General features: G+C 32.2%; 3 protein-coding genes and 1 non-coding gene across 4 annotated transcripts; 2 read left to right on the top strand and 2 right to left on the bottom strand.

The window, feature by feature from the left end:
- Positions 1 to 8,011: 8,011 nt before the first annotated feature.
- Positions 8,012 to 11,550, top strand: LOC139867220 (mitochondrial outer membrane import complex protein METAXIN-like). Its single transcript, XM_071855553.1, has 6 exons — positions 8,012 to 8,195; positions 9,068 to 9,402; positions 9,836 to 9,912; positions 9,984 to 10,044; positions 10,488 to 10,647; positions 11,118 to 11,550. The coding sequence occupies exons 1-6, from the start codon at positions 8,039 to 8,041 to the stop codon at positions 11,300 to 11,302; spliced, it is 975 nt and encodes a 324-aa protein (XP_071711654.1). The 5' UTR covers positions 8,012 to 8,038; the 3' UTR covers positions 11,303 to 11,550.
- Positions 11,551 to 12,287: 737 nt separating this feature from the next.
- Positions 12,288 to 12,421, bottom strand: LOC139869611 (U6atac minor spliceosomal RNA). The gene has a single exon (XR_011766215.1). It is a non-coding gene; the product is annotated as a U6atac minor spliceosomal RNA (small nuclear RNA).
- Positions 12,422 to 16,999: 4,578 nt separating this feature from the next.
- Positions 17,000 to 19,407, bottom strand: LOC139867168 (uncharacterized). Its single transcript, XM_071855499.1, has 4 exons — positions 19,303 to 19,407; positions 18,505 to 19,003; positions 18,037 to 18,281; positions 17,000 to 17,488 (listed from the first exon to the last, which is right to left on the bottom strand). The coding sequence occupies exons 2-4, from the start codon at positions 18,951 to 18,953 to the stop codon at positions 17,247 to 17,249; spliced, it is 936 nt and encodes a 311-aa protein (XP_071711600.1). The 5' UTR covers positions 18,954 to 19,003; positions 19,303 to 19,407; the 3' UTR covers positions 17,000 to 17,246.
- Positions 19,408 to 21,202: 1,795 nt separating this feature from the next.
- LOC139866277 (uncharacterized) lies at positions 21,203 to 22,865 on the top strand. The gene is made up of 4 exons (XM_071854469.1): positions 21,203 to 21,357; positions 22,056 to 22,161; positions 22,254 to 22,334; positions 22,702 to 22,865. Exons 1-4 carry the CDS (start codon positions 21,256 to 21,258, stop codon positions 22,764 to 22,766), a joined length of 354 nt encoding a protein of 117 aa, XP_071710570.1. The 5' UTR covers positions 21,203 to 21,255; the 3' UTR covers positions 22,767 to 22,865.
- The last annotated feature ends 3,857 nt before the right edge of the window (positions 22,866 to 26,722 follow it).

The raw sequence follows: 26,722 nt of genomic DNA, 5'->3' as shown, positions 1-26,722 counted from the left end.
ATGAAATTAGTGATGCAGACATGATGGAGAAAACTTTCTCCACAATGAATGCTGCAAACATCACAGTGCAAAGAAATTTGAGAATGCTAAAGTTCAAAACATATCCTGAACTTAATTCATATCTCTTAGTTGCAGAGCAAAATGATGAGCTATTAATGAAAAATCAGCAATCCCGTCCTACTGGTACACTTGCAATCCCTGAAGCAAATACTGCAAATAATTATAAACAGGGACAAGGACGCGGGCAAGGTCGTGGTTATAATAACCATCACCATCATCATGCCAAAAGCCATAACTATGGTAGAAACCATCCTTATGGTAATGGTAATGGGCGTGGACGTGGTCGTGGTCGTGGCCGTGGTGGTCAAAGAAATAGTAATCCACGAAAATATAAATATCAACCACAAAACAAGCCCATTAAACAAGATGTTGAAGAAAATTCTTCTAAAAATTCTGAAGAATCTTGCTACAGATGTGGTAGAATGGGCCACTGGGCTAATACTTGCCGAACATCTAAACATCTTGTTAAGATGTATCAGGATTCGCTGAAAGATAAAGAAAAGGAAGTAAACTTTGTGGATAACGTCGATCCAACAGTCACTGAGAAACCATCTGATTTATATGAAGATTTCTTGAATGTTTAAGTTGTGTGTCTTTCGAAAAATAAACGATTTAATATCGTCTGTCTTTGTCATTATGTTTGCTAAATGTTTCAGTACTATCTATTTGCGTTTAAAATATTGTGTAATATTAATGTACTCACTATTTATTTCTTATATATGAAGTTCAATATGAATTTTGCTGGAATACAACATCAATCAAGTGTGGAGATCTCTGTATAGAAGACAGTGGAACTACACACACTATACTTAAATCCGAGAAATATTTTATTGATCTAAAACCAACGGAAGGAACTATACATACAATATCAGGACCTGCTAACTTGATAAAAGGGATAGGAAAGGCAAATTTCATACTACCAAATGGTACAAAATTTTTAATAAATGATGCCTTATTTTCTCCCAAGTCAAGCAGAAATTTATTGAGTTTCTCCGACATATACCTTAACGGGTATGATTATCAGTCAGTGACAACAGAAAATGAGAAATATTTAAGTATCACTGACAAGAGTCATGTGGTTGAAAAACTGCCAAGACTTAGTTCTGGATTACATTATACACATATAAATGTACCAGAAATACATATGGTAGTTAACGAAAAATATATTGATCCTGGTGTATTCAGTTTATGGCATAACAGATTAGGCCATCCAGGATCAACAATGATGAAAAGGATTATTGAATGTACTCATGGACATCCACTAAAGGATAGAAAAATCCATCATGATACAATGGTTCCATGTACATCTTGCTCTCTTGGAAAATTGATAACTAGACCCTCACCACTTAAGGTTGAGAAAGAATCACCAATGTTTCTTGAAAGAATTCAAGGTGATATATGTGGACCAATTCATCCACCATGTGGACCATTTAGATATTTCATGGTTCTAATAGACGCATCTAGCAGATGGTCTCATGTTTGTCTGTTATCAAGCCGTAATGTGGCATTTGCAAAATTTCTTGCCCAAATTATTAAATTGAGAGCTCATTTTCCTGATTACACCATTAAAAGGGTGAGACTTGATAATGCTGGTGAATTTACATCTCAAGCATTTAATGACTATTGCATGTCTATAGGAATTGTTGTTGAACATTCTGTTGCTCATGTGCATACACAAAATGGTTTAGCCGAGTCATTGATTAAACGTTTACAGTTAATCGCTAGACCATTGATAATGAGAACAAAACTCCCTGTATCTATATGGGGTCATGCAATTTTACATGCTGCTGCATTGATTCGCATCAGACCAAGTGCAAGTCATAAATATTCCCCCCTACAACTTGCTTTTGGTCAAGAGCCAAATATTTCCCATCTTAGAACATTTGGTTGTGCAGTGTATGTTCCAATTGCGACACCACAACGTACAAAAATGGGTCCTCAAAGGAGGTTGGGAATATATGTTGGATATGAAACATCTTCAATATTAAGGTATATTGAACCTATGACAGGTGACGTTTTTACAGCACGTTTTGCTGATTGTCATTTTAATGAAACATTGTTCCCTAGATTAGGGGGAGAAATGAAAAATAAAGAAAATGATGTTTCATGGTGTGAACCTCAATTAAAGTATCTTGATCCTCGCACAAAAGAATGCGAGACAGAAGTTCAAAAGATAATGCATATACAAGAACTTGCAAATCAATTGCCTGATGCATTTACAGATACAAAAACGGTGACAAAATCATATATACCAGCAGTAAATACTCCAGCTCGAATTGAAATTCCAAAAGCTGGCAATAACGTCACTCATGAATCTTTGCCACGTCAGAAACGTGGAAGACCAATCGGTTCAAAGGATAAAAATCCTCGAAAAAGAAAATCAGCTGATAATGAAGTAAAAGAAAGTGTTCAAGAAGAACCACAAATCAGTACTCCTACTGCAGAGGAGATTGATGATGTCAATACAGAAATTGCAATCAATTATGCATATTCAAAAATATTATGGAACCGAAATGAAATGAAAAATCTTGATGAGAAATTTTCATTTAATGTTGCATATGACATCATGAATAATGATGATGATCCAGAACCAACATCTATGGTTGAATGTCAAAATAGACATGATTGGGCTCAATGGAAAGAAGCAATACGAGCTGAATTAGAATCACTCAATAAAAGAAAAGTTTTCGGATCCATCATTCTCACTCCTAAAGATGTGAAACCTGTAGGATACAGATGGATTTTTGTCCGAAAAAGAAATGAGAAAAATGAAGTTACAAGGTATAAAGCTAGACTTGTAGCTCAAGGTTTTTCTCAAAGACCGGGAATTGATTATGAAGAAACTTATTCTCCTGTTATGGATGCAATTACTTTTAGATACTTAATCAGCCTGGCAGTTTCTAAAAATTTAGAAATGCATCTCATGGATGTTGTGACTGCTTATCTATATGGATCACTTGATAGTGATATATATATGAAGATACCTGAAGGATTTAAGGTACCAGAAGCATCAAATGCAAAACCCAAAGAAATGTATTCGATTAAATTACAAAGATCTTTATATGGGTTAAAACAATCGGGACGTATGTGGTATAACCGATTAAGTGATTACTTGATAAGCAAAGGGTATACAAATAATCTTACTTGCCCTTGTGTTTTCATTAAGAAAACAACATCCGGATATGTGATCATAGCTGTTTATGTTGATGATCTTAACATCATAGGTACAAATAAAGAGATCCATGAAGCCATTCAACTTCTAAAGAAAGAATTTGAAATGAAAGATCTCGGAAAAACCAAGTATTGCCTTGGTTTACAAATTGAGCATATGCCTAATGGTTTACTTGTACATCAAACAACATATACTGAAAAGATTTTGAAACGTTTCAATATGGACAAGGCAAAACCATTAAGTACTCCTATGGTTGTTAGATCACTCAATGTTGAAGCTGATCCATTTCGTCCATGTGAAGATCAAGAAGACATTCTTGGACCAGAAGTACCATATCTTAGTGCAATTGGAGCTCTTATGTATCTTACAAATTGTACAAGACCTGACATTTCTTTTGCAGTTAATTTGTTGGCAAGGTTCAGCTCTGCTCCTACCAAAAGACACTGGAATGGGATCAAACACATATTTCGATACCTTCGAGGAACTACTGATTTAGGATTATTTTATTCTAACGAATCAAAACAAGATTTGGTTGGTTATGCAGATGCAGGTTATTTATCTGATCCACATAAAGCTAAATCTCAAACTGGATATGTATTCCTAAATGGAGGTACTGCAATATCATGGCGTTCTCAAAAACAAACACTTGTTGCTACATCGTCAAATCATGCCGAAGTGATTGCATTACATGAAGCTACTCGGGAATGTTTTTGGTTGAGATCAATGACACAAATCATTACTGATTCTTGTGGACTAGAACGCGATAAAAGTCCAACAATTATCTATGAAGATAATGCAGCTTGCATAGCACAGATGAAAGAAGGGTATATCAAAAGTGACCGAACCAAACACATACCTCCTAGATTCTTCTCATACACTCAAAATCTCATTAAGGACAACGAGATTGAAATGAGATATGTTCAATCCAGCAAAAACTCTGCTGATCTTTTCACGAAAGCACTTCCAACTGCTATTTTCAGAACACACGTTCATAACATTGGCATGAGACATGTTCAAAAGATGTAACAGCTGAAGCGATGTCTACTTGAGGGGGAGTCAACTCCATGCTGCACTCTTTTTCCCTTAGCTAAAGTTTTTTCCCACTGGGTTTTCTTTAGCAAGGTTTTTAACGAGGCAGTAATTTATAGTTGATCTTCAACAAAATAAAATTGCTATCCAAGGGGGAGTGTTATAATAATAATAATAATATAGATATGGATAGTCAATTTTGGTGTATACATATAGTCAATTTTGGTACACAAAGTATGTATTTTTATATTGAGATTTTAGGCTATAAATACTCATGAATGCAAGCATTAAACTGGCACCATTTCACACACTTACAAAGTGTTTCTTTCTTTCTCCATTATCATCTTTGTTCTTACACTTCATTATTAGTATTCTTAATCAAGAATCAAATCACTAAAGGTAGTTATAAGCCTACTGAATTATAACATCAAGAATCAAACCACTAAAGGTAGTTATAAGCCTACTGAATTATAACATGGTTGATTTTATCAAGCAAAACACAAAAAGAAACATTACATGTTGAAACAATACACGGAGTATTATTGGTTCAATTAATCAACGGTTGATTAATTTATCACTTGGGTTTGGACTAGCATCTATTGACGTTGTCTGAAAGTGTAGTGAACTATTCAAAGAGACGGTCATATCCTTTGATCGTAGGTTTCTCTCCGCTCTTCAGTTTCTTTAAGAAAGGTATACCGTTAACTCCTCTGTTGTTTTATATTCATGGCGATTATTATGGTGTAACTGGATCGTTAGGAAAGATTAATCGTGTGCATGTTTTATTAAATAAGTGAATATTTAATCTTGTAAAATTTTGTTCATAAAATAATAAAATATTACTGTATTATTTTAATTATCCGCTGCGTTAATCTGAATTGGTAAAAGTACACATGGTTTTCCATCATCTTGATCAAGTTCAGGAGACTCATGAACGTATCCCATCCATATTGTACCATATCTTATTTAATAAAATGATTCAATGATCAATTAAATAAGTTTCATCAAGAAAATTATATTGACGGATGAATCAATATATTATTTGATTTAAATATCACCATATGTCACGAATGGATGAATGGGTTTGAATAAATCAATATTTGGGTGCAACTAATGAAATGCATCGGCTTTTATCCCTCAAGCCAATCAAGTTTTATCAAAAATAGAACAAGTATTTTCACCTTTGAATACCTTATGCTGGTATAGAGCATCAAATGAAGAGTAGGTAATTGTTATTACCATTTATAGTTTTTTTTTCAAAAGGGAATCATGGCCAATGAGAAGAAAATTGGTGAGAGGAATTGCATCGTAATTTTTTTTTTTTTTTTTTTTGTTTGATTTAATATGATTTCTTGTTTATTGATTTAATGGGTAAATAAGATGGATTTATAGGTTTAAGATGGACATATATGATAATATGTTATTTAGGTGGATAAATATGAATTTTTAACACTTAATAAGGGTGTATATGATAAAAATCCTAGAAAATACATTTAAGTATCATCACTCATGAGTGAGAAATGTGAATAAACAAAGGTTTAGAGTACGGAAAGCAAGATGAGCAATATTAAAAAGATATGAATAAAATTACTCATATGAAACACAAGTCAATATGGTGGTAGTATATATGACAATTCACAACTAAAATAGGATGAAAAGTCATATTCATGAAGCATTTGACAAGACACAACAAGAAACTTATGGTTCAACTTAAGAGTTTAATAATGGATCATCTATTAGCATTAACAAAACTCATGGAGATCCAGATACACATCGTACAAATGATTTTTTTGGAACAACCAACACACAAATCCTTTTTGTTCACAACGGAACTCAACTCACAACTTTAAAACTGTTGAATTCTGTTGATACTGCTAGGCGAGAAACCCTTTGATTGTCATACAAATGATCTATATATGAGTGTCATAAGAAATAAAATTGCATGAGATCTTATAGAATTTAGGTGAATGTCATTTTATGTATATGTAGGTTTTTTTTGGAAGGCGAAATACTATATACATGACTAACAAAGAACTGCGCGAAATAAAATTAAAAGACACATCACGAACTAGCCAATGCCCGACCTTGAGGCATATGATTCAAGATAATACCGCGGATTGATGAGCCATTGATGCCACTCAATATGAAGCGGTTTAGCACGTCTAGTTATCCATTCAAAAGATTTGATTTGAATTTCGCTCAACAAATTCGGACCGGACCATGATTTGTTTCGAAAAACCCTATGATTTCTATTTTTCCAAATAAGATAAACACAAACTCATTCCACCGCTTGCCATAATTTTCTACCCGCCGAAGTTTGAGAACCGTTACCATTCCCATTTAACAACTCACTGATGCTCCAATTAGAAAAACCGTGTGTCCCCCACCACTTATAAACTCGGTCCCAAATATCGATCGTGTGTTTACAGAAAATCATTACATGTTCGACCGTTTCGATATTCTCATTGCACATGGGGCATCGAATATTATCGATGTCAATGCCCCTTTTATCTAGCTCAAGCCGAACCGGCAATCTTCTACGCTTTACTCTCCAGGAAAAGATATTCAACGATAAGGGAACAAAATCATTTATTTCCTCCTCGTTATCATTTATGTATATGTAGGTGCTACTTTATTTTTGAATCATTGATGAAGTCTATGGTTATTGTGTTGCATTTTTAAGTGTTATAATTTAAATAAATTACGCTTAGTTTACTGTATGTTGAAATATATATATTATCTGATAATATTTTGTACAATTCTTAAAAAATGTATTACTACACGTTATATTATTATACTAGTGAAATGACCTGTGAAAACACGGATTTTTAAAATGAAACAGATCGATGATATGTTTTAGGTATTAAGTGAATGTAAATGAAAAAAATAATTTAGTTTAGCCATTGAATGAAAATGCAAGTGGTAAAATAGAATAAACTAAGAAAATATATCAAAGTAAAAGAAACTATAAATATATTCATGAAACCATTTGAGGATAATGAATATATACCGATAGTCACCAATTTTAAATGCAAATAAATAGATATTTGAAGAATCTAAAGTATTGTAAAAAAATATTGACGAATCAACAACTTTTATATGTAGATGAAGATATGTTTCTAAATAAGTACATGATTATTCCATGTTTACTGATCATAACAACAATAGTTGACATATCCAACTTCATCATCTGCATGTTAAAAATATAAAAAATATTGTTTAAGTGTACATTTCTATGTTAACAATTATTATTTAAAAATAAAATATAAAGGTAGAATCATACCTACAAAAAATTTATATTATAAGCTTTGTAGAACTTTAATATCAAATAATGACATCATGGTTAAGCAAAATTAAAGGTAATTAGTGAAATGATAACATCATTTTTTTAGAGCTATATATGAATATATAGAGATAGATAGATTTTATTATTTTTAAATTTGACATTCGATAATTTTACTTATTAAATCATCATATAAGCCAATTTTATTAAAAACTCAAAAAATTATCAAATATCATAATCAAATTTGAATATCATTTTTATCTAATCTAACCTAAATCTAAATAACATTTTGAGAGAAATTTTATTTTAGCATATATATGTCAAAAGGTTTGATAAGAAAACAACAAAGTACCAAACTAACAAAAGGGTCAAGTTTGCTATTTCCAATTTTCTAAAGGACCGTATATGATATTATCATAATCTTATCGGTTTCTATCAGAAACCTTTTTAGGGTTTTACATCTCGGCTTTCTTCGTGCACTCTGCTGATTACTAATGGATGAACAGATTCATCATCACTTAACTTTAGTCACGAGAAAATCATGTTTTGGATTGCCAACAGCTTGTCCTTCATGTTTACCTGTTTATATCTATCTCAAATTCGCTAATATTCCTTTCCAGCTGGCTTACAATCTCGCTTTTCCAGATTCCGGTACCTATTTTGATTACATTTGAATTTCTGTGGTTCTTATGTACTGAAATTAATTGTTTTAAGTTTTTTTAATCGAAAAATAATCGTCGTTTTAAGTGAAATATGGTACTTCAATTGATTGACATGATATCTAGGGTTTCACTTCCGAATTAGTTTTATAGATTCAGTTATCTGTTGCTACTGCTGCTGTTTCTGATGCACGATGCTTAATTGTCAATAGGAAGTTATACTGATTGTTGTCTGTTTAGGTCGAATATCGTTATTTCGAATTTGTGATTAACATGATGTTTGTCATTTGAGTTGGAATTGATGTATGGATTCACTATAGCACATAGAGAATAATGCTGGTGTATGTGTTACGTTTGCAGCTATTATCTGTACTGGTTTGCGTTTGATAGTTATAGTTGCTAGGTTTTTTAATCACCTCTGAAAAGGAGTGTAGGGACTAGTGATGAAAAGAAAACTCAGTTAGTGTCCTTGTATTCTAGAAAAAGAATTTGTATAGCCTTCATCTTGAATGCTTTACTCGAGTCGCCGAATAGAGTTAGGGATATTGATCTGGATTCATGATATCTTCGTACTTTGTCATTATTGAATGGAATTTTATATATTTGTTTTATAGCTTTCTTATGAAGTACCTTTTGAGACACTTGTTGCATTTTCCATTGAAAGAAGGGAGCCTTAGGTGTGTAAGGGCACAAGATGTCAGACTTGTAAAAGTTGGAATGATGTTGCATAAACACATAATGTCACGTTGATATGCCATATGGAATAATTATCATTGTGTAACGATATGAATTTTGTAGTGTAGAACTTAATTGATGTCAGTTTACGAATATCGTTAACGTGCAATTTGGCTTTGTTTCATTCAGATCAAATTCCTTATGTTGACTCGGATACATATGTTGCTTACAACAATGAGAGGGGTGGTGTAATTGAAAGTTTAAAAGAAGATAATATAGTTAATTTGGACTCTGAAGTCCAGAGTCTTCCTGAATGGGTATCAAATGTCGCAATGATTAATTCGTGGCTTTCGGATGCAATGTTGTACGAATTATGGGTAGGTTCAGATGGAAGTTCTGCACATAAGATCTATTACTCTGATCTCCCATGGCCAATAGGAAAGCTTTTGTATTTGAAGCAAGTTCACTATGTGAAACATTCACTTGGGATATCAAAAGATAATGCTGAAAGAAGGGAAGATGAGGTATTGATTTATTTATAACTAATGTGCTCTGCATGTTTTATATTTCATCTTCTCTTAATAACCCTACATTGGTGGCTATACTTTAAAAAAATCTTGACTGTTTCACTAAAACATCACATTAACAAGATGGTAAAAAAATCTTGACTCAGAAATATTGTTATTTTATTTAAGTTTATTCTAGGTTATTAATATATTATTTATATAGTTAATTCGTTCTGTTATACACTTAGAGCCACTTTTGATCAGTTCTCTGAAAAAATTTCTAAAGTTATCCATTTGAGCTGTTAAAGGAAAAATTGAACCCATTTTCAAGTTAATGGGTTAGAATTGCCACCTCTACTTTTATCTAATTATTCTTTCTTTGTTTTTGTCTGCCTGGTGCGGATTTCATTGTGTACCTAACGCTTGACTTTGATCATATTATGTCATACAGATTTATAGGAGAGCTACTTTGGCTTATCAAGCTTTGTCAACCAAGTTAGGGGAAGATTCGTTCTTCTCTGATAACAGGCAAGTCTTTGCGTGCTACTTCTAATTAAATTATTTTCTATGAATTTACTTACCAAAATAATATAATGCAGGCCGACTAGTTTGGATGCTTTGTTTCTTGGGCATGCACTTGTTACACTTTATGCATTACCGGTAAGTATCATTCTATGGTGGCTCTATCCTGTTCTGTTTATGTTTATTTTCTTATATTGGCAATGTTTCGTTAGTAGAAATATGCATGTGCATTAGGAATTTGACTTTTATAAATCGTGTGAAAATTTTGATGAATCTCTAACAGAGGGAATTATTGAAAAGTATTTTGGGCCTTTCTATCAAATAAAATATATTGTCCCTTGTCTAATATTTTATTTTACCAATTCCTGTTAGTCGAACTCTATTACTTGTTGGTAAATAATGTAAATCAAGTAATTAGAATGTTTAGGTTTCACTTCAATGAAATTCAAAATGTTATAGAGTTAAACTTGCCATTATATAAAAGATTATTTTTCCAGGTATTGTTAAGCTTCCAAGTTTGTCAATATTAGATCGGTTATATTTTAATATGCTACGTTTTGTGTTTGGCTATTTTCTTCTAGGAAACATCAGTGCTTCGTGGAAAACTCTTGGAACAAGCTAATCTTGTTAAGTATGCTGACAAACATAAAGCAGAGCTTTTAGATGTTGGATCATCATTTTCAGATCCTTCATCATCATCATCCTCCTCATCTGTACCTAAACGAGGCCCTTCAAACTGGAGTAAGCTTTTTGAGTTCTGAATTTTTTTCATAAGCTGCTATTTTGTTGTATCGGTTTATTCTGATCCTTTTTTTTTTTTTTTTTTTTTTCATATCTCATAATAATCCACAATGTTTCCTTTCTCGTGTGCTTAAGTACACGAGATTCTTTGGATGCCCTAAACTACTTGACTTTTTGCTACTACTTGACTTTTTGCTTCCTTACACTTCTATTAGCAATTTTCGCATTGTTTTGTTGGTTCTTTTTATTTGAGATTATGCAAGTGATGCCAACTAACTTTCTCTTTGTCATTATTTTATCAAGTACTTTTTATTAATTTACCATTTTCTTGAACTATTATTAATTTACCAATTATAGCATTTGGTAACTTGATTATATGATTTTACTGATCTGTCACTTTTTCACAGTTCTATGACATGTCATGCATGATTTGTTTTGTAACATAATAAAAATTGATCATCTTTTTGTAGGTTCCAAAGCCAAGAGCCAACCTAAGAGGGAAAGAACACAGGAAGAGAAAAGTTTCAGAAGAAAGGCGAAATATTTCTTGGTAACACAAATGGTTGCTGTTCTTGTTTTTCTCAGTCTTCTTGGTGGATCTGATGATACTGAAGTGGATGTTGATGGTGATGAGGATTTCGATTATGATAACTGAACACAAAATTTCACCTTTTGATCAGCATACATGTTCATTTTTCTGTATGTTGAAAATTTTGAAGACGTGAACATATACAACTTCATTGATCTGAGTTGTGAAATAGTTGAGATAAATTTGAAGCAGGATTAGCTTCTTGGTTCCTAAACTTTTGTAGCTTATCAAGATTCAAAATGTATTAAATTGTTGCACAATTCTTTACCATCACTTTGTTTACTTTCATATGCTATACGAACGAACCAGTTGCTTATGGTCCTTTTATGAATTGTGTCCTTTTGTGTAGCTGGAACCATAATGGCCCTAAGCATAATCAACTGGGGTTTGTTTCTGATCATTTGATCTTTTGCTAGCCCTTTTAATATTCAATCTGTCAGCGTTGTTGCTGTGTTTCTGTCGAGTTTCACCTTGATCAACTGATTAAAACGAACTTTACTGCACCCAACAAAATTGGTGGGTTACCTCTTTTAAGTTGTGAGTCCTGATTTTAAAATTAATTTATTTCATCGTTGTAGGGGAGATGTGGAAGTAGTTTTTCAAAAGTGATTGTTGTAGTTGTAATCATCATCATAAATGAAATCAAGTAATTACCTCATGAGGTAATGATTTTACATTAAATCAGTATTTCACTTGAGAGTTAAGACCCCTTGTTTGTGTTATACATTTCAAAAATAATCTCTACAGAAAAAAAGTGACAATATACTCATTCTAAAGTATGTAACAAAACATCTGGAAAATGATCACATTGAAAAATTATACTAACACAATTTTTATTTACTTTTAATCTATAAATAAAAATAAAAGAGATAAATGAAATATACCTCTTTCACTTTTTGTTGTCATCGTAACATTAAAATTTAATAAAAGTAGTGCGGAGTATCAACAAGTTGAGATTAAAGTTATACAGTACTCGTATATTGATAGCATCTCAAATCTCATTATCTCAAATAATTGATTAACTAAAGAAATTTAATGAAAAAAAAAGAAAAAAAAAATTGGGTTATAGATCCACCGAAGTGGGTAGCCTTAACCGGATGTGCCGGATGTGTAACAGGTAAGCTCAAAGAGCTGTTCCCGTCCCTGTCAGGGGAGATGCCAACCATCTCTCCTTCTTACGAACACAGCCTGTTTAGTTACAATAACGTTTATAAACATCTCATAACTTATATCTACTACCGATGTGGGATATAAACAATCAAAGTCCCTATCATGTTTGAGAGTTTTTTTATTAATTCAATCAGATTTTGCTTGTTTACGATTTACCTAGAGCCTTGGTTACTGAACTGGCCACACTGAGATAATTGCGTACTTGAATATTTACAAATTTTAAATTATGCTGTTTTAAGTCTTAGAAGCGTTATGGAGAAGTATAGGGAGAAACAAAAGGGCCTAGAGATGGTCTTCTTAGACTTAGAAAAGGCCTATGATAGCGTACCGCGAAAGCTGATTTGGAAGACACTTAATGTTAGGGGTATCCCAAGTAGATATATTAGAGCTATTATGGATATGTATGATGGGGCGAAGTCCTGTGTCAGGACGCCTGTGGGAAACACAGAGTATTTCCCGATAGAAGTAGGCTTGCACCAGGGATCGGCCCTTAGTCCTTTCCTTTTCGCTTTGATTCTCGACGAGCTGTCTCGAGGAATACAAGAGAACATCCCTTGGTGTCTGATTTTTGCCGATGATATCGTGCTTGTATCAGAATCAAATGAGGAGCTTAACAGAAGACTAGAACAATGGAGGGAGGCCTTAGAACAAAATGGGTTACGGATCAGCAGACAAAAGACAGAATATCTTAGGTGCGAATTCAGTAGGACTGAGGATGAACTAAATGGTGGAGGGATTATCAACATTGGGGACCAGATCTTGCACCCACAGGAGTCGTTTAGATATCTAGGTTCGGTCCTCCACAAATCGGGGAGGATAGACGAAGACGTGACTCATCGTATTAAGGTAGGTTGGTTGAAGTGGAGAGCGGCGAAAGGGGTCTTGTGCGACAAGAAGATCCCACTCAAATTAAAAGGGAAATTCTTTAAAGTAGCTATTAGACCTGCCATGTTGTACGGATCAGAATGTTGGCCAATGACGAAGGCCCAAGAGAGAAGGATGGAAGTAGCAGAAATGAGGATGCTTAGGTGGACGTGTGGTAAAACCATGTTAGATAGGATCCCAAATGGTGTGTTTAGGGAAAACCTTGGAGTCTGTAGCATCATCGACAAGCTAAGGGAAGAACGGCTTCGATGGTTTGGGCATGTGATGAGGCGACCTCGTATTGCCCCGGTAAGGAGAGTCGAGGCACTCACGGTCGATGGCGTAAGGAGAAGGGGTAGACCTACACGTAGGTGGATGGATAGACTTAGGCTCGACATGAGGGAGCTTTCGCTGACTGAGGACATGACTTCTGATAGGGGTGCGTGGAGGGCTAGAATTAGAATAGTCGAGTAGGGTTACGTCCTATTATGTTTTTTTTTATTTTTTTTATTTTTTTTTATTTTTAATAATATTTCTCATTAGGTTTCTTACTTTTGCTTTTTTCTGCTTTTTATTACTTTTTTTATTATTATTATTACTATATTTATTATTATTATTATCTCTATATTATTATTGTTAGTTTTTATTATTATTATTATTTTTATTATTATTATTTTTATTATTACTATTATTTTTATTATTATTATTATTATTATTATTATTAGTATTATTATTATTATTATTACTATTACTATTAGTATTATTTTTATTATTGTTATATATATATATATTTTTTTTTTTTTTTTTTTTTTTTTTTTTTTTTTTTTTTACTATTTTTATAAATAAATAAAAAAAAGGCCGGAGGTCCACTCGGAAGCAATCTCTTTATCCGCCGAATAAAGAGAGGGATGACTTTCTCTACTTTTCTGGGTGGAGAAATGACTTGTTTTTATTCTCGGATAAGGGAAGGATTGTCTACATCTCACCTCCCCCATACACCACTCAAGTGGTATTGGGTACTGTTGTTGTTGTTGTTGTTGTAAGTCTTAGAAGGTAACATACTCAGTTTGGGTATTGAACTGGACTGGACAGAAAACCATCTCTGAAGATAGTGCAGATTTGGGATTTGGATCTAACTAAACGTATTGGTTCTCGTCTTGTTTTGTGACTTTTGTCTGTCCGGATTACTTTTCTTTACTTGGTGTGTATGAGTTTTGGCATCCTACTGTTTAAAAGTTGGTTTCATCCACTTTAGGCTTTCTTATTGCCTTAAAATGATATATACTATACTAATACTAATTCTTTACAGATGGTGATCCAATATACTTTCCTATAGGTAAGGTTGTAAAGTGTAAGCTTGTAAAAGTCGCTAGTCAGGACTAGTCAGTCAGGACTAGTCTGTTAAGAACTTGTATGGACTTGGTGGCCAAGTCGAAGAAGGGAGACATTGACCAACTTTGACTTTTAAGTGCAATTGACCTAATTTGACAGACTAAATTGGACTTTTGTGATGCACATCCTTAAGCAATTTAGAAGTTTAAAATTAAAATTTTATTATGACAGACATAGGTTTGCTTCTAGTGGGCACCATCAAAAGAGCTTCCAAGATAGCGTTTGGGGTGCCGAAGACCAAGACAGGCGGTTGTCAGCCCAGGAATGCAGTGATTTAAGTGCTTAACTCGAGACGAAGATTAATCGACGCAGTGATATGCCTTGAATAAATCTTGGGTACTGAACACATATTTGATGCAAACTTTCTCAACGGTAACTTTGACACATTTGAGTGTGTAATGAATTCTGTATATTCCAAAAATAAATGAATAGGATAATTTCTTAACCTGATCAGCTTTTAAATCTTACAAGTGTCCAGAATACTTTTATGGAATATACATATCAGTTGTATCCTTATTTTCCTAATTTCCTGATTCTCTAAAATTTACCAACCAAAAACCTTTCTTTATGGTTAGTACCCACTCCCTCTTTGAATCCATAATAATAATCCCTTCGGGGATTCTTCACTTTATGGTTATTTAACTGACTCGATCTCTATGGGTATATTTGGCAAAATAGCAGGTAGCTGGCATTGGCGGAACTTGAACCCGACCATAGATGAGGCGGATGCAAAAATTTAGTAAATTTTTCATTTATAGTTGGGTCAAACACTAAAAAAACCTTATTTTTTAGTAAAATAATTTTTTTTAAGTGTAAATTTTTATTTTTTTTAAATCCAGTTGGGGCGAGTGCCCCGCCCAGTCTACACTATCCTCCGTCCCTAGTAGCAGGTAGCTTTTATCTTGTAACTGGTAGCTTTTAGCTGGTAACTGGTAACTTTTAGCTGATAGCTGGTGGCTTTTAGATTTTTAAATATATTTTAGTGTTTGACATAGTAGTTGAATCTATTAAATAAAGAGTAAAATGGTAAAAATCTAGAAGCTAAACGCTACTTCTAGTAGCTTTTAGCTTTTTCCCCTGTTTAAAAGCTTTAAGCTCCCTTAACCAAACGGAACTTTTTATTATTTAATAGCTTTTTTATAAAAGCTAAAGGCTACAAAAAAACTCCAATAAACTCGTCGCCAAACGTAGTCTATATATGCTTTAACTTCAAGTAAGTTGAACAATGAACAAGTATATGATCTTGAAAGGAACCGTGAACCAATGGATCATGCAGCAGCACCTGCTCAACATTTCAATTTTTAGATGTTTGGATCAGTATTTGGAAATTGTTTCCAAGAGGTTTCGTGTTTGAGTTCAATTGATACCGTTTCCACATGATTAAGTTACTGTATTTTGTAAGCAGTAAGTCTCAAACCCGTCGACATGTAATTAAGAAACTCAACTGGTACCAGTTGTTTCAAAGATCATTGGTTTTGTTACGGGTATTTTGTATCCATAATCGTACAGAAAACATGTTTTCCAAAATTGAGAGATGCAAGTGCAGCAATTTGACTTCTCGATATGAAGGTGGCAAAATGGTTGGGTCATGTGATGAGTCAAACAGATAATTCTGTGCGTGCCAAAGCAGGTCAGGTTTGGCCAATATGATACAAAGTGCTTCCAAGGAAGATTAACGTGTTCATTTGGAGAATGGCTTTGGATAGACTTCCCTCTCGTTTGAATTTGTCTCGAAGATGTATATAGATTCAGGAGATTGTTTGCGGGTCTGTGGAAATGGTATCGAGTCTACACACCATGTCATGTTTCAATGCAGTGTGGCAACAGAGCTATGGAATAGAGTCAGAATATGGGTCAACATACCTATGCCAAATTTTTATGAATGGGCGGATTACGTGGAGTGGTTCGAGTACTGGAGAGCTCGTGAAGATAAGATTGAATGTGATCATTGCTTCCTTGGTATGGCATATCTGGAGGTTCAGGAACAGTAACATTTTCAATGCTCAGGGGATGAAAAAGAATTGCATTTTTGATTCAATTAGTCATTTTTCTTTTATTTGGTATGTTAGTAGAGGTAAAAAAGATGTAAAGTGGTCGGATTGGCTTGTTAAGCCGTTGTATACTGTTGCCTTGTGCCTTTCCTAGCTCCTTGCTAGGAGGGTAGTTTATTTTATAAAATTTTGATGTTCGAAAAAAAAAAACAAATATTAAGGTGTTAAATGTCATAACGAACATAAAATCATTCAAGTGATAACCAACTTCTTTAACCTAAGTGGTTTATAAGGTTATGAGCATATGCATACACATCGAATGGTTCTCAACCAGTTAGACATGATATACAACCCAAATTGACCGACATCATTAATTAATATTCGAAGGAGAATGAGAAAGAATATAATTGTTTTTCTTCCAACAGCTCAATTTGAAAACCTATAAAAATTATGGTATTGGCTTCAATAGTACTTTAAAACAGGATGCTAGAATTAGAAGTACCAAATAATCACTAGTCATCAAGCCTCATTCAAGCTACAAGAAGAAGTACATCGAGCTAAAAACAACGGCTCACCGAAACTGTAGTTTGTCATCATGCAAGACATTTAAGTCTAGCAAATGTAAGATAGCCTGTGTGACCTTTTGCCTCATTAGATGGTCTAGCCATCACAACAGGTGAACCAGAAGTATCCTGTTGCCATAGACTTGCTTCACTTACACGGTGCTTCCTCTTGAACGGGCGGGACCCAGGAGTACCTTCTTCATTTTGGCACTGATCCATTTTTATTTCTCTAACTTCATATGTGCGCAAAAGGACCTCAAATGTTCTTATATCTGCATATTCAACATTTATTTATATTACATTTCTTTAAGTCACAAACTCACAATCTCCAAAATTAACAACTTGCTGCACAGTACCATATAAATTCACTCAAAAATGTGCCGTACTGAAAATTGAGGGAAAATCTAATAAAGAGATTCATGCCAACACTTTTTAATTAACAGAATTTCTTTGGTAGCAGCAAGTCAAAACGGGTAATTTTGTGTACAGATAGAAACGGGTCATATAAGGTTGACCCAGAACACATTTTGTTAGGATCTTTATGCAATAACATGACTTCTGAACTTTTTTGCATTAAAAATACACTTGGGGGTGATTTTTCGACCCATTTCCTTTAGCTACCTTTTTCTAACTGACCTGTCCCGTGTTGTCTCATTCATAAGTAAATGTGTCAATACTGTCATCTAGGCAATTATATATCAGAAAATTTTCAATCTTTAAAACTAAAAACACAATCAACCTTCACACATTCTTAACTTCAAACAAAAAAAAAAAAAAAAAAAGAAGTTATGTTTCTACAAGCTGAAAGATAAAAGCATACCAGTAAAATTAGATGTGAGAGTTTCAGATGAACGTTGTACTTGTTCAATGCACGGTGAGAATGAGCACAAGACTCCATCTGGTTTCAACATTTCTGCAGCAGACGGGATTGCAAGCCAAGGCTGAGGTAAATCCAAGAACACGGCATCTGCAATACCACTTAAATCTTTCGGAAAACCGTCACCCTGAATATCTCTCACTCCCACTGTCACCAAATTGTTCAATCCCGTCTTCTCAAAATCTTCTCTATTACCCAAAAAAAAAAAAAAAAAAAACCTCATAGCACATTTTTAGATATCTAAACAAGATTATCTAACTATACGTGGTTAAAGTAATTACAAGTTAACATTATTAAAAGATAGCTCGAACTAATTTAATTCCAAATCCACAATTCAAACATGCTCTAGCACGTATCTTTAACATTAATTAGGATTTGATACACTTTATGCCATGTATCAGAAAGTATTACCTAGCAGCTGCAGCTCTTTGTTCATGAAAATCAAACGTATAAACATGTCCTGTAGGAGCAACGGCCCTAGCTAACGAAGTAGTCAACGAACCACTACCAGTTCCCGATTCAAGAACAACACAACCAGGAATCAATTCCATGTACATAACCACAAAACTGATATCCGCAATGTAAAGAATTTGAGTTCTGTGACTCAAAACCAATGTCCATAGCTCAGGTGTAGGTGCCAATAAGTAAACAAATCCACCTTTGTGACTCGATACCTTACATCCAAACGGTTTCCCAATCCAATCCGAATGCTTAAAAATGCCGAAACGGTTCTCGAGAACAGACTTTTCACATACTTTAACAGCTTTCATGTTGTCGTGTTTCTCGTATACAATTACCAAATCTCCATCACTAATGTTTCGCTTAAACGACAGTTTCTTAGTAGAATCAGTAGGCAACATTCTCTGTGATTGTGATACAGATTACCAATTTCTTTCGTCAATTTGTGTAACTGCAAAAACCAAAATTTCACATTTTTCATCAACTAAAGTAAAGTTTTGATTCGTTGTTTATTACTTTTTAGTATATGCGCTTAAAAAGGGACATAAGTTCAATTAATATAAGCCCTAACAATCAGAATAGAATTTGTTATAGAAATTTCAGAAAATGTTCTTGCTTGCATAAATATTAAATGTAATTTTATATTTTATATACTTTTCATACGAACAAATACAAGTATATAACAGTAATTAGATACGTGTTCGTTTGTATATTTACATATAGCATATATACAATTAAAGTAGAAGGTACCTGAAGCAGATTCGGCACCGTAAATCAAACTCCGGTAACAGTTGAGATTGGTTCCTCTAGTTAGGGTTTAGGGTTTACGAGTGATGCGGGTGCGTAAAAGTTCCGTTACAGTTACTAACTGACCCTTGGGCTATTAACAACTCATAACAAATCCCTCCTAGTTATGACGTCACTTACTTTTTATTAAAATACATTTTTTCCAAACCCATTTATTATTTTTTTTGACAAATTTCATTTAATAAAAGTTTTGTATCAATTGTTGTTTTGCGTATTGTAATTACAAACTAATTAAACAATGTTTGATTTATACGGTTAAACTATATATATCAGTTGAATCAACATTTCTTTTTGTTAGATTCACTACGGGTAAACTAGTCAAATGAAAACATAATATTTTGTAACAATCTTTTATAATTTACATATTGTAATTGTAAATTATTAATATTAATATAATGTTTAACATGTACATTTAAATCATGTACCGTACCATTACAAACGATTTCTGGCAGTAACAACAATAGTCTTTTTGCTTGTTACTAACCATTTTTCATGATGATGTCACCATTTCACTAATTATTCTTTAATTTTTCTTAATCATGATGTCATTATTAATTAATTAAAATTAATTAATTGATTAATTCTAAATAAAGAAAACACAAAATAAAAAAGTTATTTATAGATAAAACACTACATGACCATATGTACAAACTTTAAAACAAATTATACAATCTTTTACAAAACATTCTATGAGCACATTTTACGAACTTTGAAGCATATTATACAACTTCATATAATAATTGTATTTTAATTTTTTTTTAAATTTTAAGAGTCATTTGTTATTACTAAGTACTAATAATTATTATTAAAATTATAAATACTCAATTTTTATGCAAATTTTATTATTATTGTTATTTATTATTATAATTATAATTGTATTATTGTTATTTAAATATAGGTTCTCTTTACGAGATTAATTATGTTACATACATTATGTATGCGAAATACATGTCTCAATAAAAGGTTATAATGTAGGCCTTTTATGACCAGAAAAATAATAACTGTGATAAAAATCGGAAAGGAGTGGTGAGAGATATGTATTTCATTTATTCAAACCAATTTAAGTACAACAATATATTTTTAAAAACAACGACAAATTTTTTAGTTTCTACGGGTCATTAAACTAAATGTTTTTTGCATTTACAATCACTTAATAGTACCTAAACATATCATTAAAATGTTTCGTTCAAATAAACTCGTAATTTCACTAGTTAATATTAATATGAGCAAATAATTCCGTTCCATTATATAAGTATTATGTTAGTTAACCTATATTTACTTTATTGTTTAACTAATAAAAAATTTTAATTGAGTAGATGAAAAGTGTAATTAATGATAATAAAATTAAGGCTATTTTAATAAACTTTTTTAAAGTTTATATGGTACAATCATATTATTTGATATATACTCCGTTTATCCTATAATGGAATACGAAGTGAAAATATATATACAACTTATTTGTAACTTTAACTCTAACATTAATTGGAACCATTTTAACTATGATCGTTTTAACTATGATCGACCGAGAGAATTATTGAAGTCGGTCAACAATCAACATATCTATCCTCCAAATGAATGGAACTTAATTAACAGCTCACGTGGGTTTATGGGACTTTTTACATAGCTATGCATTTAGTCCGTCACAAAACATGTCACATTAGACTTATCCCAAAATAGATATCTCATACACTTTTGGCCCTTCACTTGGATATCCCTGTGGATAACTTGATTTATGCACCACTTTACTTTTAACATAAATATATATAAAAAATATCTACACTAAATATCTTAGTATTTGTACTTTTGTCTACATATCCACTATATATTTCCTTGGCATATATATACTACGGAGTACAAAATTAGTGAGAAATACATAACATAAAAAGAGAACAAGATATGAGAAGGATTCAAAGTCATAAGTTACAATGCTTACATTGTCAATCTAGTCGCCATAAGCTACCATGCTTAAATTGTCAACCTCATGACTTCATTAGAATGGTAAGTTCATACATACATGCTTTTGCTTTCAATATACACGAACATATGAAACACAACACTCATGTTTCTTGTATAAGCGATTCGTTTAGAGTCTTAACAAGTCTAATTAACAAGTGTTATTATCTAATGTGCAAACAAGGTTGCTAGTAGATACGAGATATCCAAAGTTTTATTTAATAAAATGTTATCAAAGATAACGTGAAGTCACAGATGTAGCTACTTGCGTGGGAGTGGTGACAAGTGACACCAATGAGACTTGTCAACGTTAAGTTTGATAGATTTTATATTTTGTTTTGAACGGTGAACTTTTACTAAAAGAAAGACTCACAAAAAGATTTAATAGGTTTTATACGGAGTATTAGTTACACTATGTAGTGAAAATGGATGGACTCACGTTGACCCGCTCAAGTGCAACAAAATGTTTTAGATCCAATGAAGTTAGCCAAATATCACTTGATTGATTTAATTAATTTTTATGTTGTATGTTCAAACTTTTTGTGACCAAAAATAAAATATTAATTTATGATATTACATAATGAATAATGATTATTAATATATGTATAAATGAGAAAGTTTGAGTTTTTTTGTTGAATGACAACAAAAAAGTAAAAAATACGATATACTGATTGTTATTTTGTCTATAAACATTTATGGCTTCGTCAATAAACCGTGTCACTAATTGTATGAATTGATCACAGGTTCATAGTTTAATAGAAAGATGCATTATCTTTCGAATGGGTCGCGATGACTGCATAAGGACGCTTGCTAAGCATGCGAACATCGATCCGACAGTTACCTTTACAGGTTTCTAATAACTCGTTATCACTAGCTATATTACATATTGTGTATCTATATGCATATCTTTCTTACAAATTATGGTTGGACAATTGATATAGTGTGGGAAGCATTGCTTAAAGAGAATAAATTCTTTTTTCAAGCATATTCACGTTCTATTCTACCAGTTAATTTATTCTACAGTAAGTTTCGGTTAAAAATGAAAAACTGAAAAAATTATGAATCAACCAAAATAACCACAAATGATCGATTTTGAATTTGATTTTTCGTTTTGAAATAAGTTTGTGACCTATATATATTAATATTCAGTAGTTGAATTTGTAAACCAAACTACAAATTAAAATCAATCATATTAATTCCGATTTAATAAAATTCATAAAAAATAAAACGAAAAATCAAACTAAAAAATTATTCACATTTGTAAACCAGACCGAAATCAAATTCGGTTTGATTATTTTGGTTTTCATTCGATTTAAATTCTGATTAAACGGTTTGAAACTGAACTTTTACCTATTTATGTTTTGTGATTGATTTTATTATATGATATAGCACAACCACAAGAGGCAAGCGACATCAACCGTATTAGAAGAACAGGGACATCATGGAGGAGGTGACATTCGTTTGGTAGTTGCTCGATTAAATTTGTAATAGTTCTTGAGTTGGCATAGAATTTGTAACATTTCGTTTTTTAATCTATGAATAATTATTCGTGACATTCTTTTTAAATCCATAATGGTGATAACATTACAAATCATTAACTTACACGATCATCTAACCATTCAATTTTCACTTTCATTGTCTACTACTTTCCTGCAATACATAAGATAATATACGAGTTAATTTAATGCTAACACTTGCTAACGAAAACAGTAACCTTCATTGCTTGTTTGCATAATGGGCAGTGAAATTCTTGTATCATCAAAGTAACAATCCGTTTATTAACCACGACAACCGCAACCAAAATGATAGCAACATCACCAAAACTTGAAATAACACATTCTCAATGTATAAATATAAGAACTAACAGAAATGAGGTTTTATGATATACATTGATAGCTTATAACACATTCTCGAGTAATGTATCTAATTAAGAATGAAAGTTAGGGTTTACGATCAACATACCTTTAAACTACAAGAAAAATTATTGATTTGGAGAGAGCCAATCGCCTGTCACTCCGTGAAATCTTCGAAAATTTGATCGGATGGTTGACGCCGATACTTATTGAAACAATAAGTTTCATGATCAATTATATAATTCTTTCATGTGTTGTCTATGTCAAAGCATGCTATTCAACTGATATCGAATACTAAGTTGAATATGAAAAGGACACAAGTCGGCGAATGACAAGTGACCTTTCAAGATGACGTGGGATGCAGAGGTATAACCGCGCAGTTCATGGATGTACCTAATGTCAACGCTTAGGGATCCCAACATTCTATTTGTTTATCAAATGGTATGTCCGCCAAAATTGGACAGTGTAACGTCCTCCCAATAGGGTCTGGAAGGAACGTCACTAATATCAAAACATACCAACATATTATAATAAATGAGAACAATACTAAATGATGAATTTAACTTTAATGAGTACGCAGCGAAAAATGAAATATCGTTACAATGACAGGAATAACAATATCGCAAATGTTCACATGCAGAAGTAATAAATGCGATATCTCTTGATCCTATGTCCAAGTAGCATCACATAAGCAGTAAGTATAAGAGCTTGAATCAAACAGCACCTGAGACAAAACATGCTAAAGTGTCAACCAAAAAGGTTGAGTGAAGTTCATAGGTTTAACAAAAAGTTTGTCGTTGTTTTAGACCACAAGATTTAGTTTGTAAAGTTGATCTCCCGCAAGATCAAAAAGTTATGCCAATGCGTGATATTTAGACTACACGTTCAAGTTTGCCCCATGACAAGTTGTGTCTGTCCTTGTCGGTTTAATTTCATTATTAAGTAATACAATGACTTGGTCAAATGTATCGGGGACGTTACTCCCGATAGGCCTACCCCCAATAATTAAGCATGACGCAGCAATTAAAAATATCACTGTAGGGACTTAGTCGGACATAGCCGGGTATAGCATAGTTTAACAGTTTGGTACTTGTGTCTAAAGTGTAAAAAGTAAAAACAGCATGTGTCTCACCCCAAGTAAAAGTAAGTAAGTTTGCTAGCAATTAAAGAGGGGCTATGAATTCACCTTAGTAAGTAGAGAGAGAGTTATTCCTCGGAATAAAGAGTTGAACGAGTGAGCAGGAAAATCAACCTATTGACATTTAAGAGTAGTTAAGTGTTTTGCCCATGTTTAAGTTTAAGTATGTGTTTAAGTATAGTTTGTTTTACTAAGTTTCTATTCCTAGTAAGTTACTATTTTTATAAAGTTTCCATTTTTAGAAAGTTTCTTATTTTACTAAGTTTCTATGACTAGAGAGTTTCTACTTTTATCAGTGTTTTCCATTTTAGGATACTTGTCGTATTAGATAAGCTTCCAATCACCCCTTTCCATTCGAATGGCTAATTTAGATCTAGGGGCTTGAGCCATAGGACCCTTTAAATCGGAAATCCAAACCCTCTGCCTAGAATCTCATAGAAACCATTCGTCAAGAAAGTTCGAAGATCTATACATCTCTAATACATATCCCAAAATATTTTTATGTTACAATATAAGTAGTAGGTTATAGGTGCTAGTAATAGTAATAGTGTATACATGTTATTTATTTTATTTTTAATTGCATATAATTTATAACATTATTTACATATTTCGGTAAAAATAATAACCGAAGTAAAAAGTAAAAAGTAAAAAGTAAAAAAAATAAAAAGTAAGAAAAGGATACTTACTAATAGTAATTCTTCAAAGAGAGAATGAGAGAAATTTTGGTGTGAGTTTGAATGAGAAATGAGGGGTATTTATACTTGAAAAAATTAGGTAAAAAGAATAAAATAATTAAAATAAAAAGAAATATTTTAATTCTTAATGAGATTTTAAAATTAAAAAATATTAAATGTTAGGTCATGGAATAATGCACAAAATAAAATAATAAAAGTAGTTTTTCCATTACAATTTTTAATTAAAAAGTAATTTATTTATTTATTTATTTATTTTTTTCATTTATTTTAAGGATTTTTTATATAAATAAACAAATTGATTTAATGCTTTTCCAAGAATATTTGTCAATAATATTTTATTTTTTATTATTTTTTTTATTTTTGTTTTATTTAATTAATAAATACAAATTTTGCATAAAAATAATAAATAATTCGGTATTTTGTATTTTTAATAATAATTATGATTTTAATTATTAAACTATAGTTTTAGTAAGTTTGTAAATATTATTACATTTATATATAATTGGATTTATTATATAGTTAAATATATAATACATTAACTAAATAATAAAAGTGATACAAAGTTTATATACTTAGTTAAATTATGTCAAATTATATAAATTAATAATATATTATTTATTTAAGCGTACATTGTTGACTGAAAATTACTATTCGTTCAATATTTAATTGTATATAACAACCCTTAATACATATAGTTAGACATATAACCCTAGGATTAATTCAGTAATTTAGAAGTCGAAAAGTGAGGGTTGTTACAGTACCTCCCCGTTAATAAAAACTTCGTCCCGAAGTTTTAGGTAGACTTCTCGGATGCATCAGCGGTTGAGAAGAGATGGGGATATTTCTGTTTCATTTGGCCTTCACGTTCCCAGGTATGTTCGGGGCCTTGCGTGTTTTCCAAAGGATAGAATATTGTTTTGTTTCAAGCGTTTAAGTCATACAAACCATAATCTCTATAGGTTCTTCTACGAAGTGCATTTTATCATTAATGCAGAGATCATTCAAAATGATGATGTTATGCAAGTCATTTCAGTAAATTGGATACATGAAATGTGTTATGAATAATATTGAGCTCATTTAAAACCTTGAGCGTTTATGCTGCAATATTAGGCAGACAACAAAACAGAGAGGAGTTCATGAAAATCATAGTCATGAAATTTGATAGAGATCGTCATTCTTTATAACAAGAATGATGAATTAGAGTTTTATCGACATTAAATAATATGGATAAAGTAATTCGATTATAGAAAGAGTATAAACGAAGCTATCGTAAAAGAGTAAATGAGAAAATTAAATGTTCGCCTTAACTTTTGACGTAGTTACGATTGATTTCCGTATTTCAAGAAATTAAAGAAATCTTCGAAATCTTTATAAGATTTGATTTTCCGGTAATTACGGAAATTAGGATTTTCTTTAATTAAATGCGGTTAATTGCCTCGATTGCTGTGTCTGAAATTTTTGCTATAAATTAGCTTCTTCCGTTTCATTATCTTCACCACTTATATACTTTCTTTCTCAATTCATACTTCCAAAAGTTTTGTTAATATGCTCAATCTAGTTCTTGTCTTTGACATTATATTGGTTATCGCCACAATCATCCTTTTTTTCCAACTCCCACCAGAGGAGTCTGTTTACTTCTACTATGCTCTAGGATTTATTGTGTTTTTAGTTCTCCCGTGTCTTTATATTGCTATACGCATTGATATACACGGTTTGTAATTTCA

This window comes from Rutidosis leptorrhynchoides, chromosome 9 (assembly GCF_046630445.1).
Source record: "Rutidosis leptorrhynchoides isolate AG116_Rl617_1_P2 chromosome 9, CSIRO_AGI_Rlap_v1, whole genome shotgun sequence".
Lineage (NCBI taxonomy): Eukaryota > Viridiplantae > Streptophyta > Magnoliopsida > Asterales > Asteraceae > Rutidosis > Rutidosis leptorrhynchoides.
The sequence above is the reverse complement of the archived record's forward strand: the minus strand, read 5'-3'. Positions and strand labels throughout refer to the sequence as shown.